Source organism: Micromys minutus, assembly GCF_963924665.1.
Source record: "Micromys minutus genome assembly, chromosome: 1".
NCBI lineage: Eukaryota > Metazoa > Chordata > Mammalia > Rodentia > Muridae > Micromys > Micromys minutus.
This window is the reverse complement of record NC_137969.1, coordinates 80,062,692-80,077,751: the sequence shown is the minus strand read 5'-3', so window position 1 is coordinate 80,077,751 and position 15,060 is coordinate 80,062,692. Positions and strand designations below refer to the sequence as shown.

General features: G+C 37.4%; 1 protein-coding gene across 2 annotated transcripts in view; it reads left to right on the top strand.

Moving 5' to 3' along the window:
• Nucleotides 1–15,060, top strand: part of RC3H1 (ring finger and CCCH-type domains 1) — a 62,902-nt gene that overhangs the window by 13,059 nt on the left and 34,783 nt on the right. For both annotated transcript variants that reach the window (XM_080938470.1, XM_080938469.1), the window contains exon 2: nt 13,901–14,277. In XM_080938470.1, the coding sequence (XP_080794596.1) occupies nt 14,047–14,277 (231 nt within the window). In that variant the 5' untranslated portion in view covers nt 13,901–14,046. The remainder of the gene's footprint in view (nt 1–13,900; nt 14,278–15,060) is intronic.

Here is a 15,060-nt window from a genome sequence, read left to right as displayed (position 1 = left end):
GGTGTTTGATGCTGTAGCTTGTGGAGTGTGGTGGCTTGTGTGATTGTGGACCAGCAGTGAGGAAGGGGATGAGGAGAGAGGATACTTATTCTCTGTTATATTGTAGAAAATGTTGGAGATTGAACCTAGGGTATTGTGTGTGTACAACATGGTCTACATACTCACAGTCATTAGGATATTGGGGTGTTTTGTTGTGCTTTAAGAGTTTTAGCTTCCTATTAGTACAAAGCAAGAAATTGGAAACTGCTTTGGCTTGTCTTCTACTCATGGAGATCCTTCACCAGTGCTGAGATTAAAGGTGTGTACCACCACAAACAGCCCAGAATAAATTTCGAGAATTTTTTCTCTTTTTATTCTGTCTACCTGCCTGCCTGCCTGCCTGTCTGTCTGTCTGTCTGAGACAGGGTCTGTCTGTGTAGACCTGGGTGTCCTGGAACTCACTCTGTAGACCAGGCTGGTTTCACACTCAGAAAAGGCTTGCATCTCCACCTCCCAGCTTGATTTTGTTATTTATTTTTCAGATTAATTGTTGTTGTATAGAAGCAAATTCTTCTTGAGTATTGATCTTGCACTTTGCACTTTTGAGAAGATAATGACATCTGTGAGCAGACAGCTTTGGTTTTCTATTTTTCTTGGGTGCCTATTATTTCTTTTTATAGCTATAAAGTTTTAAAGTTCATTGTGAAGCAGTGATACAAGAAGACATTCTTAAATCGCTTTTTTTTTAACTGTGATTTTTTTTTGTTTATTTATATAATACAATTTGATTCTACTCATCCCCATTACCAATTCTTTCCCCTAACTACTGGTAGTTTCCTCCTCCCTGAAAACGTTAGGAATTATCTAGGAAATAATTTGACCCTGCTTAGATAGAGTCTGATTTCTTTGTTTTGTTTTGTTTTTGTTCATTTTTGCTAACTCTTTCGGTTTTACTTAGGTGGGAGGTTGAAACCTTTATTATGCTTGGACTCACGTTTATTTAAGAGCTCAAAATAGTTTCTGCCTGAACAAAGACTTGAACCCTGGACCCTCAGATTAAAATTCTGGTGCTTGGGCTGGAGAGATGGCTCAGTGGTTAAGAGCACTGGCTGCTTTTCCAGAGGTCCTGAGTTCAATTCCCAGCAACCACGTGGTGGCTCACAACCACCTGTAATGAGATCTGATGTCCTCTTCTGATGTGTCTGATGACAGAGACAGTGTTCTTATATATATAACTAATAAATAAATCTAAAAAAAATTTTCTGATACTCTACCAACTGAGCTATCCATACTCATTCTTACTTGATTCTTAATCTTTTAAAAATGTTTATTGTGTTATACTGCCTGTATGACTGTACACCAGTTCCTGGTTCATAATCTTAAAAGGGATGGATTCTTTACTTTTTCCCTGTTAAGTATGAAGTTGAATGAATTTTTTAAAAAATAAAAATAGAGGGAATTCCCTTATTTTGATAAGTTCTTTGTCAATTTTTACTGTAAAAGATCACTGAATTTTGTCAAGTATATGTTTTATATTTATAAAACAATTGTGGATTTATGTATGTATGTATTTGGTTTGGTTATTCTGTTGCTGTGGTGTGTTATTTGTTGCTCTATATTTGTTTAACAAGCGTTACATTCTAGGTAAATTCAATTTGTGCCTAGTACATATTTAAAAATATACTTTTCTTGGTCCTGTTATTTTTAAACTTATATATGCATATTCAAAAGAGATATTGGTTTATAGTTTTGTTTTGTTTCTTACTGCTTTTCCTTGTAATTTCTGTGGTTCATTTTGTGTCAGGATCAAACTGGCATCAGAGAACGAGCTGGATAATGAACCTTCTCATTTTTCTTTTTTTTAAAGTTTGTGAAGATTAGTATTCTAACTTTTCTAGAAACTCAGTGACTCATCTGCTCTTGAGGTTTTACTAGTATGTAGTAGGTTGTTTTGTTTAAGACATGGTATCACTCTGGTTGGGGATGGCCTGGAACCCACTCTGTGTATGTCCAGGCTGTTCCTGACTTCATGTTACTCTTTCTGTCTAATTTGGTTGTTCGCACACCTAGCTGGAGAGTGTTATGATTGCTGGCTCAATCTCTAGTTGCTAGAGGTCTCCAGATTTCTTCTCTGGTCTGTTTCTGGCTAGTAATATTTCCGTTCCATTTGTGAGTCTGCTAATTTATATACCCTCTCAATTTTTCATGGTTAATGTTTCTCTAAATTTTGTCTGCTTCTTCTTTTTTCAATTTTGCTTGTTCTTGAGTTAAGGTGTCACACTGAAACCCAGTTTGGCCTGGAGGCTAGCCTCAGATTTACAGAAGGGTTTTTTTTCATTTGTTTTTTTGTTTGTTTGTTTGTTTGTTTTGTTTTGTTTTTTAAACTCAGCTTTCCAAGTGTTAAGGATTATAGATCTGAGCCATCTCTTCCACTTTCTTCCCACTTGCCTTCCTTGTATAAGATAATTGTTTCACAAGATCAGGAATGGTGGCCCACCTTTAATGGGACATTGTTTCAAAAACAGAAAGATTGGAAATGTGGCTCAGTGTAGAGAAATTTTAATTCAGAACATGGCTGTTCTGGCAAGAAATCACATCCAAAGACCTTCTAGGTCTGTGCAATCCCCTGGAATGCAGACATTACTTTAGTCCCAGGAGACAAGGGCAAGCAGATATTTTAGTTCAAGGCCAGCCTAGTATAGAACAGATTTCAAGTAAAGAAAAGGTTAGGTTAGATGTGGTGGTACACATTTTTAATCCCAAACAATGAAGGTAAAGTTAGTTTGTACAAGGAAGCATCCATGTATGAAAGTGCTGTCTAATTGGGTGGCAGACAAACCAGAGAAAGAGTTGACAGAATAGGATATGCCCATAGGAGCAGGAGAATGGGGGTGAGAAGGAAGTAGTTTTGCCAGGAGAGTTTTACAGAGACTAGTTGAAGACACAGGTGAAGACAGAACAAGCAGGAAGATTGGAACAGATTGCTAGAGTTAGTTTGGGGTCAGGCAGAACAATTCAGAGAAGCAGGGAGAAGTCAGATTGAATCAATCAGCTTGGAGAGAGGTTTGAGCCAGAATAGCCAAGTTGGACCATCCTGTTAGAGTTCACAAAGAACAAGGAAGTGATGAGCTAATTCAGCAGTAAGTCTTAGAGGATGAAAACATTCTAAGCCTAGATAACTGTACAGAGGCTAGAAGTTTCCAGGAGTACACTTAGGTTAGCAGACTGAGGCAGTAAGCCTCAGAGACGACATTTACAACAGATGAATGAAAGTTATTTTTACAGCTCTGTATTCAATATCCAGTATTAAAAAGGAGGAAGGATAGAAGCAAGATAGAGTAGTTCTGTCGTAATGTCACTTGTCATCAGGATATATGAGGAAAAAGCAGTCAAAAATGATTCTTCATGCTCCTGTCACAGGTAGTCTGCACACAGTTGACAACAAAATCTGAAGGTAGCTGGGCAGTGGTGGCCCATGCCTTCAGTCCCAGCCTAGCCTACAAGAGTGTTCCAGGGCAACATAAGACAAACCCTGCCTCAAAAACAAAAGCAAAATAACAAACAAAACACAAACACACTAAAAAGAAAGATCTGGACTGGAGAGATGGCTCAATGGTTAAGAGCACTGACAGTTCAAATCCCAGCAACCACATGGTGGCTCACAACCATCTGTAATGGAATCTGCTGCCCTCTTCTGGTGTGTCTGAAGACAGCTACCATGTGCTCATTTAATAAATAAATCTTAAATAAAGAAAAGAAAGATTTATGGAGATGAGGTGGTTTTAGGTTGACCCTAGCTGCACTTGGTACACACACACACACACACACACACACACACAGACTTTTATCATTCAAAAGAGATATCTGTACTTGCAATGCTATTTTCAAAGTTAGCTGGACCTAGTTGGTAGTAGAAAGCATAAAAATAGACCAAACCAACTGTAGAAAACTTAGAAAAGAGAATTGAAGAATTTCTGAAGAACCACCAAAAATCAGTCCACTGAGGAGAAGAGAAGAAGCACTTAACAGAGTCAAGCATGGAGTGATTTGCTTGTATCAACTACTTGGACAGGATTTTGAATAAAAGCCAGAAATGGGCAGCATCTGTGGAAGTATAAAAAGAGTTAAATAAGAATTGAGTGGTAATAATTGGAGTTCATGAAAAAACCTTTTCTATGTTTAAGAGTTGTTACAAATTAGTAGCTAAAGTAGGTTGAATGATAATTTGAACATGGGCAATAAGAAGGCAAATGGAACGGTTGAGCCTAGAAGACTGGCAGAGTTTGCAGGTAGGCTTTGTTTAGTTTGAGACAGTTGCACTGTACAGGGCTGGCTTATCTGGAATGTCAAAGGCATCTGCCTGCCTCTGTCTTCCCAATACAGGGATGAAAGGCCTGTGCCCAAGGACATTTTTTTTTCTTTTCTTTTTTTAAATAAAAAACAAAGGTTGGAAACATTCTCATCATAACTAGAGAGGTATGCTCATTTATACATACTGTTGACAAGAATTAGTAAAGGGGGAAAATTGAAGAAACACTACAAATTAAAAACTGTTTATCAATTTGAAAAATGAGCTGTGTGTAATTAGATTTTCTTTTCATTGTAAACATTTGTCTCTACATTCATAGTTATTATTTGCCAGTCAGATTTGTCATTGTGATTAAAATAACTGGGATCTGGATGACAAACCATCAACCTACCATTTTACAGCCTAACCTGAGCTAAATAGTGAGACCCTGCCTAACAAAAATAAAATATGTTTTGAGAGAAAGATAACTTGAACTGTTAAATCTCTAAGCTTTGTTTACAAAGCTTTTACTTGAGAATATTATGACTTTAAGAAGTAGCAAGATTTTAGAGAGAGTAGTTAGCTATTAAACGTTAACTAGGCAGGTGGGGAGTCCACCCTGGACTACAAAGTGAGTTCCAGGACAGTCAGTCAGGGCTACACAGAAAAACCTCTTAAAAAGCCATAAATGAATGAATGAATGAATGAATGAATGAATGGTCTATGTTATTTTGCATAGGACTGGAGTTCAGTTTTTAGCATCTGTGTCTGACGGTTCATGGCCACCTGGGGTTCCAACACCCTCTTCTGGCCCCAATGGGTACTTGCAGCTCACATATACATACCCCAACAGACACACGACATAATTTAAAAATGAATTTCTTTAAAAATTAAAAAGGTGGCAACAGCAATCACAAAGAAAACCAATTTTAAGAATTCATGTTTTATTCAAAAGCAGTTTAAAAGATTATGAATCAGTTAAAATGCATATTATTACTTATTTTAGTAATTAGTTCTCACTGTTTTAACATTAAATGTAGAGAACATAGCTTTTATGTGCTTGTATGTCTAGTATAGGTAAATTTTAATTGAGTAGTAACATAGAGAGCTTAAAAACTAAGCAGATTTGATGCAAGTATAAATTCCTTTAGGATGATGCTTTGAGTCTGGCCGTTCTATTCTGTCATTTCTGTAGTGTCCGCCTTACATAATGTATTATGACTTGAGTAATTAGAAGCTGCTGTGGACACTCCTGGGTTCCATTCTTCAGTCCCTGGTTGGGCACTTTTCTCATGTTTTTACTCCTCATCACTGTGTTTCTTTCTTGTTTGAAACTATGTTAGAAACATACTCTGCCTTTGAACACAGTGAAAGTAAGCCACTTAGTCATCTGGAGGCAGAGACAGGCAGATCTGAGTTCAAGGCTAGCCTAGTTTACTTAGGGCAGTGATTTTCAACCTTTTTATTGTTGAAACTTTTTTTTTTGCAATTACAGAGTGGTATTCAGTTAACAGAACAACAATTATCTTCTTATAAACTGCATCAGAGACAACTGAAGATGAAAAAAAAAAAACCCAAAATAAAACCAGGGTTAAAAAAAAAACAAACTACTGTCCCCATATATAACTAATTTGTGCTGTGCACCAAGAACCTGCTTTAAATTTCCATGCCAATTTACAACCCCAGACTGTACCAGGCAAGGTGAGTGGCTATTGAAAATACCACCAGGACAGGACTATCTAAAGACACATTCGGTAGTGTGTTAACTATATAAAAAAGACATTGTACAGTTTAAAAACAAATCTTACACAGTCTTACATTTCAATTTTTTTTTAAAGGAGTGAGTTGTGTACAGGGGGGTTAAATACTTTATAGACGAAAAAAACTTCGCTGGAACCAACTTATTCATTATCATCATCTTTTCTTCATCTTTGTCTTCCTCCTCTTCCTCATCATCTTCCTCTTCCTTCTTTTTCTGCTCTTTTCAGCATTGACCACTTCCTTTTTTGCTGCATCAGGTTTTCCTTTAGCTCTGTAGGCAGCAATATCTTTCTCCTACTTCTCCTTCAGCTTGGCGGCCTTCTTCTCATAGGGCTGCTTGTCATCCACGGCAGTGTTGTTCCACATCTCCTCTGGTTTCTTTGCGACATCACCAATGGATAAGCCAGGACGCTCACCTTTGATTTTTGGGCGATACTCAGAACAGAACAAGAAGTCCGAAGGAGGCCTCTTGGGTGCATTGGGGTCCTTGAACTTCTTTTTGGTCTCCCCTTTGGGGAGGATGTAGGTTTTCATTTCTCTTTTATAACAAGCCTTGTCAGCCTTTGCCATATCTTCAAATGTCCCCCTTTCTTTAGCAGACATGGTCTTCCACCTCTCTGAGCACTTCTTGGAGAACTCTGAGAAGTTAACAAAAGCATCCAAGTGCTTCTTCTTGTGCTCCTCCCGGCAGGTTTGCACAAAGAATGCATATGAGGACATTTTGCCTCTCGGCCTCTTAGGATCTCTTTTGCCCATGTTTAGTTGATTTTCCTCCGCGAGGCACAGAGTCGCCCAGTGCCCTTCCGGCTCTCACTTGCCCCGGCACTGTCTCTATGGAGCTCAATGTACTGCAATGGCTGTGAGAGCGGGAGCCAGACTCAGCCTCCTCACTCTCTCCGCTCTGTAACATTCGTTGAAACTCTTTAATATAGTTCCTCATGTTGTGATGACCCCCAAACATAATTATTTTTGTTACTACTTCATAACTGTAATTTTGCTACTGTTAGGAATCATAATTTAAGTATATGATATGCAGGATATCTATTATATGACCCCTGTGAAAAGGTCATTTGACACACAACAAAGGAATCACCATTCCCAGGTTGAGAACTGCTGACCTAGTGAGTTCTGGACAGCCAAGGCAAATGTAGAGACCCTGTCTCAAAGACAAACTTCAGGGCTGGTAAGATGACTCAGCCATTAAGAACACTGGCTGCTTTTCCAGGGGTCCTGAGTTTAATTCCTAGGAACCACATGGTGGCTCAAGACTATCTATAAAGATATTGATGTGCTCTTTTGGCATGCAGGTGTGGATGCAAACAGCACTCCTACATTAAAAACAAAAACCCACTTAAATCAGCCCCTTTAGCTTTTTCCCCTAAAGGGGGATAATAAGTGAAGCTGCAGTTTTCAGGCTTTTTATCCTCTAACTCAGTAGCCTTCCTCTTTGTGTGTGTCTTAGGTTTTGTGTTTTTAATTGTGTGTGTGTGTGTGTGTGTGTGTGTGTGTGTGTGTGTGTGTATAGACACTAACATATATCTAGTGTGTTGTGTGCCGTATGGTTAGAATTCAGGTATTTTATGAAGAGATATTTTTACAATTAAAGTTGTCTTTCCTCAAAGGAGGTCTTTACTAAAACTTCTAGTCTTTTTTTTTTAATATTTATTTATTTAATATATGTGAGTACCCTGTAGCTGTCAGACACACCAGAAGAGGGCATTGGATCCCATTACAGATGGTTGTGAGCCACCATGTGGTTGCTGGGAATTGAACTCAGGACCTCTGGAAGAGCAGTCAGTGCAGTGCTCTTAACTGCTGAGCCAGCTCTCCAGCCCAACTTCTAGTCTTCAAATCTTAGTATGTAATTTTCTCTGTAAATTACTGATGCCCCACTGGGAATTACAACACTTAAGTGTAATCATAAGCCTTTGTTTTTTCTTTGTGTTATATTGCTTACTTAGTTTCAGTTTTCAGGATAGTTACAAATTTTCTCTTCTCTGATGTGGCCCCTTTATGCTGGTTGCCATAGAAATATTCCAGAGATGTGGCAAACTAGGTTAAGGTCAAGAATCATTATTCTTAAAAAGTTACCATGTGGGACAGAATGAGACATGATCCAAGAATTTTCTTCTTTACACATATTGTTTTGACTTAATAGTTTTCTAAAAGGTAGCCTAAAGCTAACCTAAACTAAAACCTTTGTTTTAGTCCAGTTCAACAGTTAATTAGCCTTTGGCTAAAAAATGCTGCCTGCTAACTTATCCTCTATTAACAGGTATACTTCTGTCAGGAGAAGAACTTACTTACAACAGATAATAGTGAGTTTTAGTTCCCGTTTTTCTCTGGATCAGACATATAAAATAAGCCTGTAATTTTATGGTAAGAGATGGTGTGTGATAGACTTAACATTTCACAGCAGTATAATTTAGCTGTTCAGTACAGCTAATGCTGTGCTCATAGAAAAATCTGACCAGTGGACATTTTAAAATTATAAATAAACATTTGAGAAACACAGCTATAAAAAGACAGGCCTTTGATTTTAGTAGGTTTATTGATGGAAAATTTACAGGAAATACAGTTCACATAATTTATAGAGCTATGCAACTGTCAGAATTATCTGATTTTAGATTTTCGGTCACAAAAATTTTCTAGTATCAACCACTATTAACTACCATCTATAAGGTGACACAAATAATAGGTTTAAAGTAACAACTTAGGAGTTTGGTCTATGTGAGTCATAGTCCTGCCATTTACTTTGACTACTTTTTGTATGACGCCTTTTAAATTTTAAAATTGAGTAATAACTGCATTACAGCATTGATAGCATTTTATCACAATCCCTAATCCTTAGGGGATACTTTTTAAGACCTCCAGCAGATACCTTAAATTGTAGGCAGAGCAAAGTACACAGTCTGTCCTATGTGGTTCATGCCCTGATCCCTCTTTTTACATAACCAATTTTGTATCTTAGGGCCATTTATTGAGAGGTTACTCTACACAAATGAGTATGTAATGAGTTCTAGGCCAGTAAGGGCTACATAGGTCAGACCCTGTGTCTCAACATCAAGAGTTTATAATCTATACATAGCTATAATGATGCCTCAGAAGAACTAATTTAGAACAGGTATTTGATAAATTTTAAGTTTGATCTTCCTCTGAATTAGGGATCTTAAAATCAAGGTGGCTGTTAAGTAACAAATGGGTAGCATATGCAGTATAAATTAGTGGCTCAAAATATATTGAACAAGAATTCCAGAAATAAGTCATAAATTTTAAATTATACTCTATTCTGAATAACATGATGAAGTCTTGTGCCATCTGAGAGATGAGTCATCCCTTTGTCCAAGAATCAGGATGTTTGTATTTAATGTGTTTACTCTTACTTAGCCTAAGTAAAAGAATGTTTACTACATTCATTAAACCATATATTCTGTGGTGTGTGTGTGTGTGTGTGTGTGTGTGTGAGAGAGAGAGAGAGAGAGAGAGAGAGAGAAACATGATGTAAACAACAATTTTTGATAGGCTTGAATATTTTAAAATGAAGTTGGAGAAATTTAAAAGAATGAAGAAGTAGAAATTTTTGGATCAGTTTCTATGGTTAAGTCAAACTTTGAGTCTCCAAAAAAAAAAAGTATGCTTTATAGTTTATTGTTCTTGAAATATAATATTTAAGAGTGACTTAAAGCATTTTTAATTGATTTTAAATTTAATCAGGGAGAGGGAATATAAGTGAATATGACTTATGAGTATGGGTATATGTACATTTGAGCTTTGAGACCACAGGAGGACTTAAGGTAGCCTGCTCTGTCACTTGCTGCCTTATTCTTTTGAGGTAAGGCCTTTTGTTGAGCCTGGAGCTAGGCTGGTTACCAGCAAGCACTATCCCCTGTCTCCACTTTGTGTGTGTGTGTGTGTGTGTGTCTGTGTGTAGGTGTGTAGGTGTGTAGATTTGCCCAGAGAGACCAGAAAGATGGTGTCAGGTCCCTGAAATTGGAATTCCTTTTTGTTGTGAGCCTCCCTACCTGATTACTGAGAATATATTCAGGTCCTCTGGAAGAACAGCAAGTGCTCAGAACTACTGAGCAATCTTCCCAGGTACACCCTCAGACCTTTGATATTTATGTACTTTAATATCTATTTTTATTTTTGTTTCCTGAGCTTTTTAGAGTGTCCATAAACAACAACAAAGTCAAGCCTATTTCAGCATCCTGACATGCTTCCTCTGTGCTTTCTTCTGGCAGTTTCAGATCTTATATATAAGTTCATTACATTTTTATTTGGTTGTTGTAACTTGTGAGAAGAGGGATCTATTTTTATTCTTTTCAAAAAAAGAATTATCTGTTTAGTGTATATGAGTATACTGTCTCTGTCTTCAGACACACCAGAAGAGGGCATCAGATCCCATTACAGATGGTTGTGAGCCACCATTTGGGAATTGCTGGGAATTGAACTCAGGACCTCTGGAAGAACAGTCAGTGCTCTTAACCACTGAGTCATCTCTTCAGCCCATATTTTCATTCTTAATGTGGATGTTCAATTGTCTCAGCACCATTTATTGAAAAGATTGTTCTTTCTTCCTATTGTATTTTTAACATGATTGTCATTTGACTGTAGATTCATTAAATCCTTCTACTCCTCAGCACACAAATTAGTTTAGGTCTTGTGTTATTTGATCTCTAATTATTTAGATTGGCCACTTTCTTTTTAAATGAAAAAAAAATATGTCTGTTGGTGTTTGTCCTTCACTTCTGACTGTGCCCCAAGTACATGCCTGGTGCTGGTTGGGACTAAAAAAGGATACTGAAATCCTTGGATCTAGAATCACAGCCTGTGTGAGCTACCTTGTGGGTGTGGTCTTCTAAAAGAACAGCAGGTGCTCTCAGCAGTTTCTGCAGTCCCATTTATTTACTTATTTATTTTTAAATGTAGAGTTCATGCCGTGCTGCACTGAAGAGACAAGAGAACAACTTGTAGAAATTCTCTCCTTCCACTGTGTGGGTTCCAGGGTTTGAATTAGGTTCCCGAGTCTTGGTGGCAAGCACCAGTACTTATTGAACCATCTCTTATGTCTTTTAACCTTTCTTGACTACTTTTGTCACAGGATATCTGATCACACTGTGAACCCAGAGACTGTTATTTGCTGGAAATACCTGTTTCAAGTGTGGCTCAGCCCGTAAGAAACAATGTTTAATCTCTTTGCCTAGAATACAGACACTCCCTTAGTACACACCTTTAGTCCCCTTCAGTGAAGGTAAAGTTAGTCTGTAGAAGGAAGCTCCCATGTTTGAAGGTGATGTCTAACTGAGTAGCAGACACAGTGATGAAGCAGAGAGATTTGACAGAGTAGGATCTGCCCGGGAGAGGAAAGCGAAGCTACGGAAGAGAGAACAGTGCAGAGAGGCAGAGGGCAGTTTTTTCCAGGACAGTTGTACAGAGATAAGTTAAAGAGTAAACAATCCAGAAAATGAGAAGACAAGAATAGAACATATTGCCAAAATTACTATGATGCCAAGCAGAGCAATCCATGATAAGCCAAGAGAAACCAGATTGAATCAGTCAGCTTGGAGAGAAGTTTGATCCAGAACAGTTGAGTTGAACCAGCCAGCTAGAGTTCAAAAAGAACTTGGGAAGGAGTGAGCTTTTACAGTATTAAATCTCAGAGGCTGAAAATATTCTAGGCCTAGATAAGATTATACAGAGTCTAGAAGCTTCTGGGACTAGGCCCAGATTAGCAGCTACAGTAAGCCTCTGAGACAACAATGAATACAGGAGAAGAAAAGATACTTTCACACTACTGTATTTTGATCTTTTTCTTTTTCTGGCCTTTCACTTATTTTATAATCTATTTAGTCTCAAAAATTAGAAATGTGTGGTTAAGCACTTTCCTTAACCTAAATTTCTAAATTTTAGAAATTGTTTTTATCATATCTTTTACTTTGATTATAAATATTACTAGTTTAGTACACAATATCCCACACATCCTTTTCTGAATTCAGAATAGTTCCATCTTATACATGTGCCTTTATCTCCATTTATCATCCATTTATAGATGTACTACAGCTTGTAGCCATTAGTTTTTAACTTTGTAATTGTTGTTTACATATGTAGCAGAAGGAAGCATGTAGATATGTGACTTAGCTTGCTTGCCACTGTAATCCTTAGCACATAGCAAAGAATAAAAGAACTGAAATAAAAATACTTCTTTTAAAACAAAGTAAAGAAAAAAGACTAGGTTTCTTTAAATAATCCTGGCTGGCCTCAGGCTTAGAGAGATCTACCTACCTGTCTGGTGCTGAGATTAAATATGTTAGCTACCTTGCCAACCTATTTCCATCCTATCCACCCCCAACATTTCCTCCTACTTTTCCACTTGCACAACACATTCCCCTTCCTTCTTTTTAAAAATTAACCGAAGTCCAATTAGTGCTTTCCTGCATGCACATGGATTTGGAGCTATCCACAAGATCATGGACAACCTAATAGAGGCTATGCTCCCAAAGAAATTGACTTCCCTCCCTTTGCAGTCATCATTTGCATTTGCCAATACAATAGTGATAGAGCACAGGAGCCTGACTTCCATCCGTGCTGCACAGCTGACCTGCTTATTCTCCTGCTGGTCTTGTACAGGTAACCACAGCTGCTGTGAGTTCATGAGTGCAGAGTCCATGCTACGTCCAGAAGACAGTGTTTCACAGCACTTCTCTCTAGCCTCTAGCTCGTAGGTTCTTCCTACTTCTTCTGTGCTGTTCCTTAAGCCTTGAGGAGTTGATTTAAATATATTACTTAGGGTTACACCTGATAGTCATTTATTATGTCTAGCTATACTTTCTGAGGAAAAAAAAAACTGACTTAGTTAAGAGACAGAAGAATTGTAAATAACAGCATATAAAATTATTTCTCTCCAAGTAATATATTATATATACATGCATAAAGAAACAATGAGAAATAATGAGGTGTCTTATAGATTTAGAGTGATAATGAGAACTGGAGAGATGAGTAATAGGGTAAGAGGGAGATCATTTTACTGTAAATATTTTAAAAAACATTTTGACTGGATTTTTTACTTGGAAATGTTTTGTAAGAGTTGAGGGATGGTGATATTAACACATTGGTAGAATACTTGCCCAGCATACACAGGTTCTAGGTTCTATCTCCAGTACCAAACACAGTAAAGCTGTTGTTTGTTCTTGGGTTGGGACTTGTTACCGTCAGAATAGTTACTTCAATGCCATCCTGAATTACATGCCGTGGTGGAAGGAAGTAAGATTAAAAGAGTATTACTTTTCTCTCTTTAAATTAGAATTTAGGCCTGATAGTTGGATTTGTTAATACAAAATAGCTATGAGGTTTGTAATTTTCAGAGAGTACAGACTGGGGTGCTGTATCTCCAACTTCATCTGTTACATAACTTTTGAATGAAGTTGCAAGTAGAGCTCCCTGTCTCCTTAATCTCTATGTGTGTGTGATGGTAGGGTTAAGATGCTAAGGGATTAAGATTTGAGCTAGACTGTCTTGCTTAATCTCTCTCTCTTAATTGTGTGTGTGTGTGTGTGTGTGTGTGTGTGTGTGTGTGTCTGTCTGTCTGTCTGTCTCTCTGTACGAGAATGGGGTGCTAATTTCAACCTCCTACAGACTTCAAAGGTCACACCTTTAGACAAGCTAATTCATCCTTCTGGGAAATATGTACCCCTTTAAAATAGAAGATGGAACTGGCTATTTTATCATAGCTTTGACTTTATAAAAATGTATAACGATTGATTGTTATAACATTAAAGTGATATGGAGAGTCAAGATTGAACTTACTTCTTTTCAACAATTTAATTGAAATTAAAAACAGATTATTCTAATTTTTTCCCTTTCTCTGTTTTTCAGGTTATATTTCACACTATGTGCTGACTGTATCTACAGAAGATATTTAAAAAAAAGATAAACTTTTTTTCCAAGATTTTGATTCCAGTGGAATCTTTGCTTTAGATTTGTGTGTGTGTGTGCATTAGTGAATTGTAACTCCAGAAGCAATGCCTGTACAAGCTCCACAATGGACGGATTTTCTTTCCTGCCCAATTTGCACTCAGACTTTCGACGAAACAATTCGAAAGCCCATCAGTTTGGGTTGTGGCCATACTGTCTGCAAAATGTGCCTGAATAAACTCCACCGTAAGGCTTGCCCATTTGACCAGACCACTATCAATACGGACATTGAGCTTCTTCCTGTGAACTCAGCATTACTGCAGCTAGTGGGTGCTCAGGTAATATAGTTACTTAATACTGGCTATTGTCTTTAATTGACTGTTTTTAGTTATATGTATCTTTGTGCAGGCATGTTTATTTTAATTTAGATACAGGTGGTTTTTGCATATAGTCATATTTATAAATATGTATATACTTGGATTATGATATTTGCATATTTCCTTGCCTCATTAGCCAAGATAATCTTAAGGATACCATAGTCCCAGTAGCAGTGTACATGCCTCTTGTTTAGATATTAGTTTTTAACACAATATTCCAATAAAAGGAACCGGGAATCTTGGGAGGGATAGTCAATTCAAGGGCTAGGACACAAAGTCCTTAATACGAGCATGGAGTGTCTTATACAAGTATTCAGACAAAGTGGGACTGTGTCAAAGGCATACCAGAGCTGGTTGAAAGAGTTCCCAGTGGTCAAACCTGGAAGGGTTTGAGCAAAATAAGCAGGTATGTGTTGAATTATAACAGTAGAATAAAAGTCAAAGGCTCTATGCAGATAAAATGGGAATGGAGAATAATAATACACAGATACAGCAATAGGTTTTATGTTTTCACAGTTCTAGTTTATTTCTTGTGCCTCTGACTTTATTTCATTTAGGAATTTTAAAGTCATTGTTCTAGAGCCCTTGATGTGTATGCCAGTCTTTGAACCCAGTTCTCTTCTAAGTTTGAGTCAGTTTGAACAGTATACAGGGAAAGGAAGGTGAAGAGCACTTTGTTTTACCTGAAGAGAGTTGTTACTTACTGATTTTTTCCCCCTTTCTTGACTTTTTTTTTAAAAGATT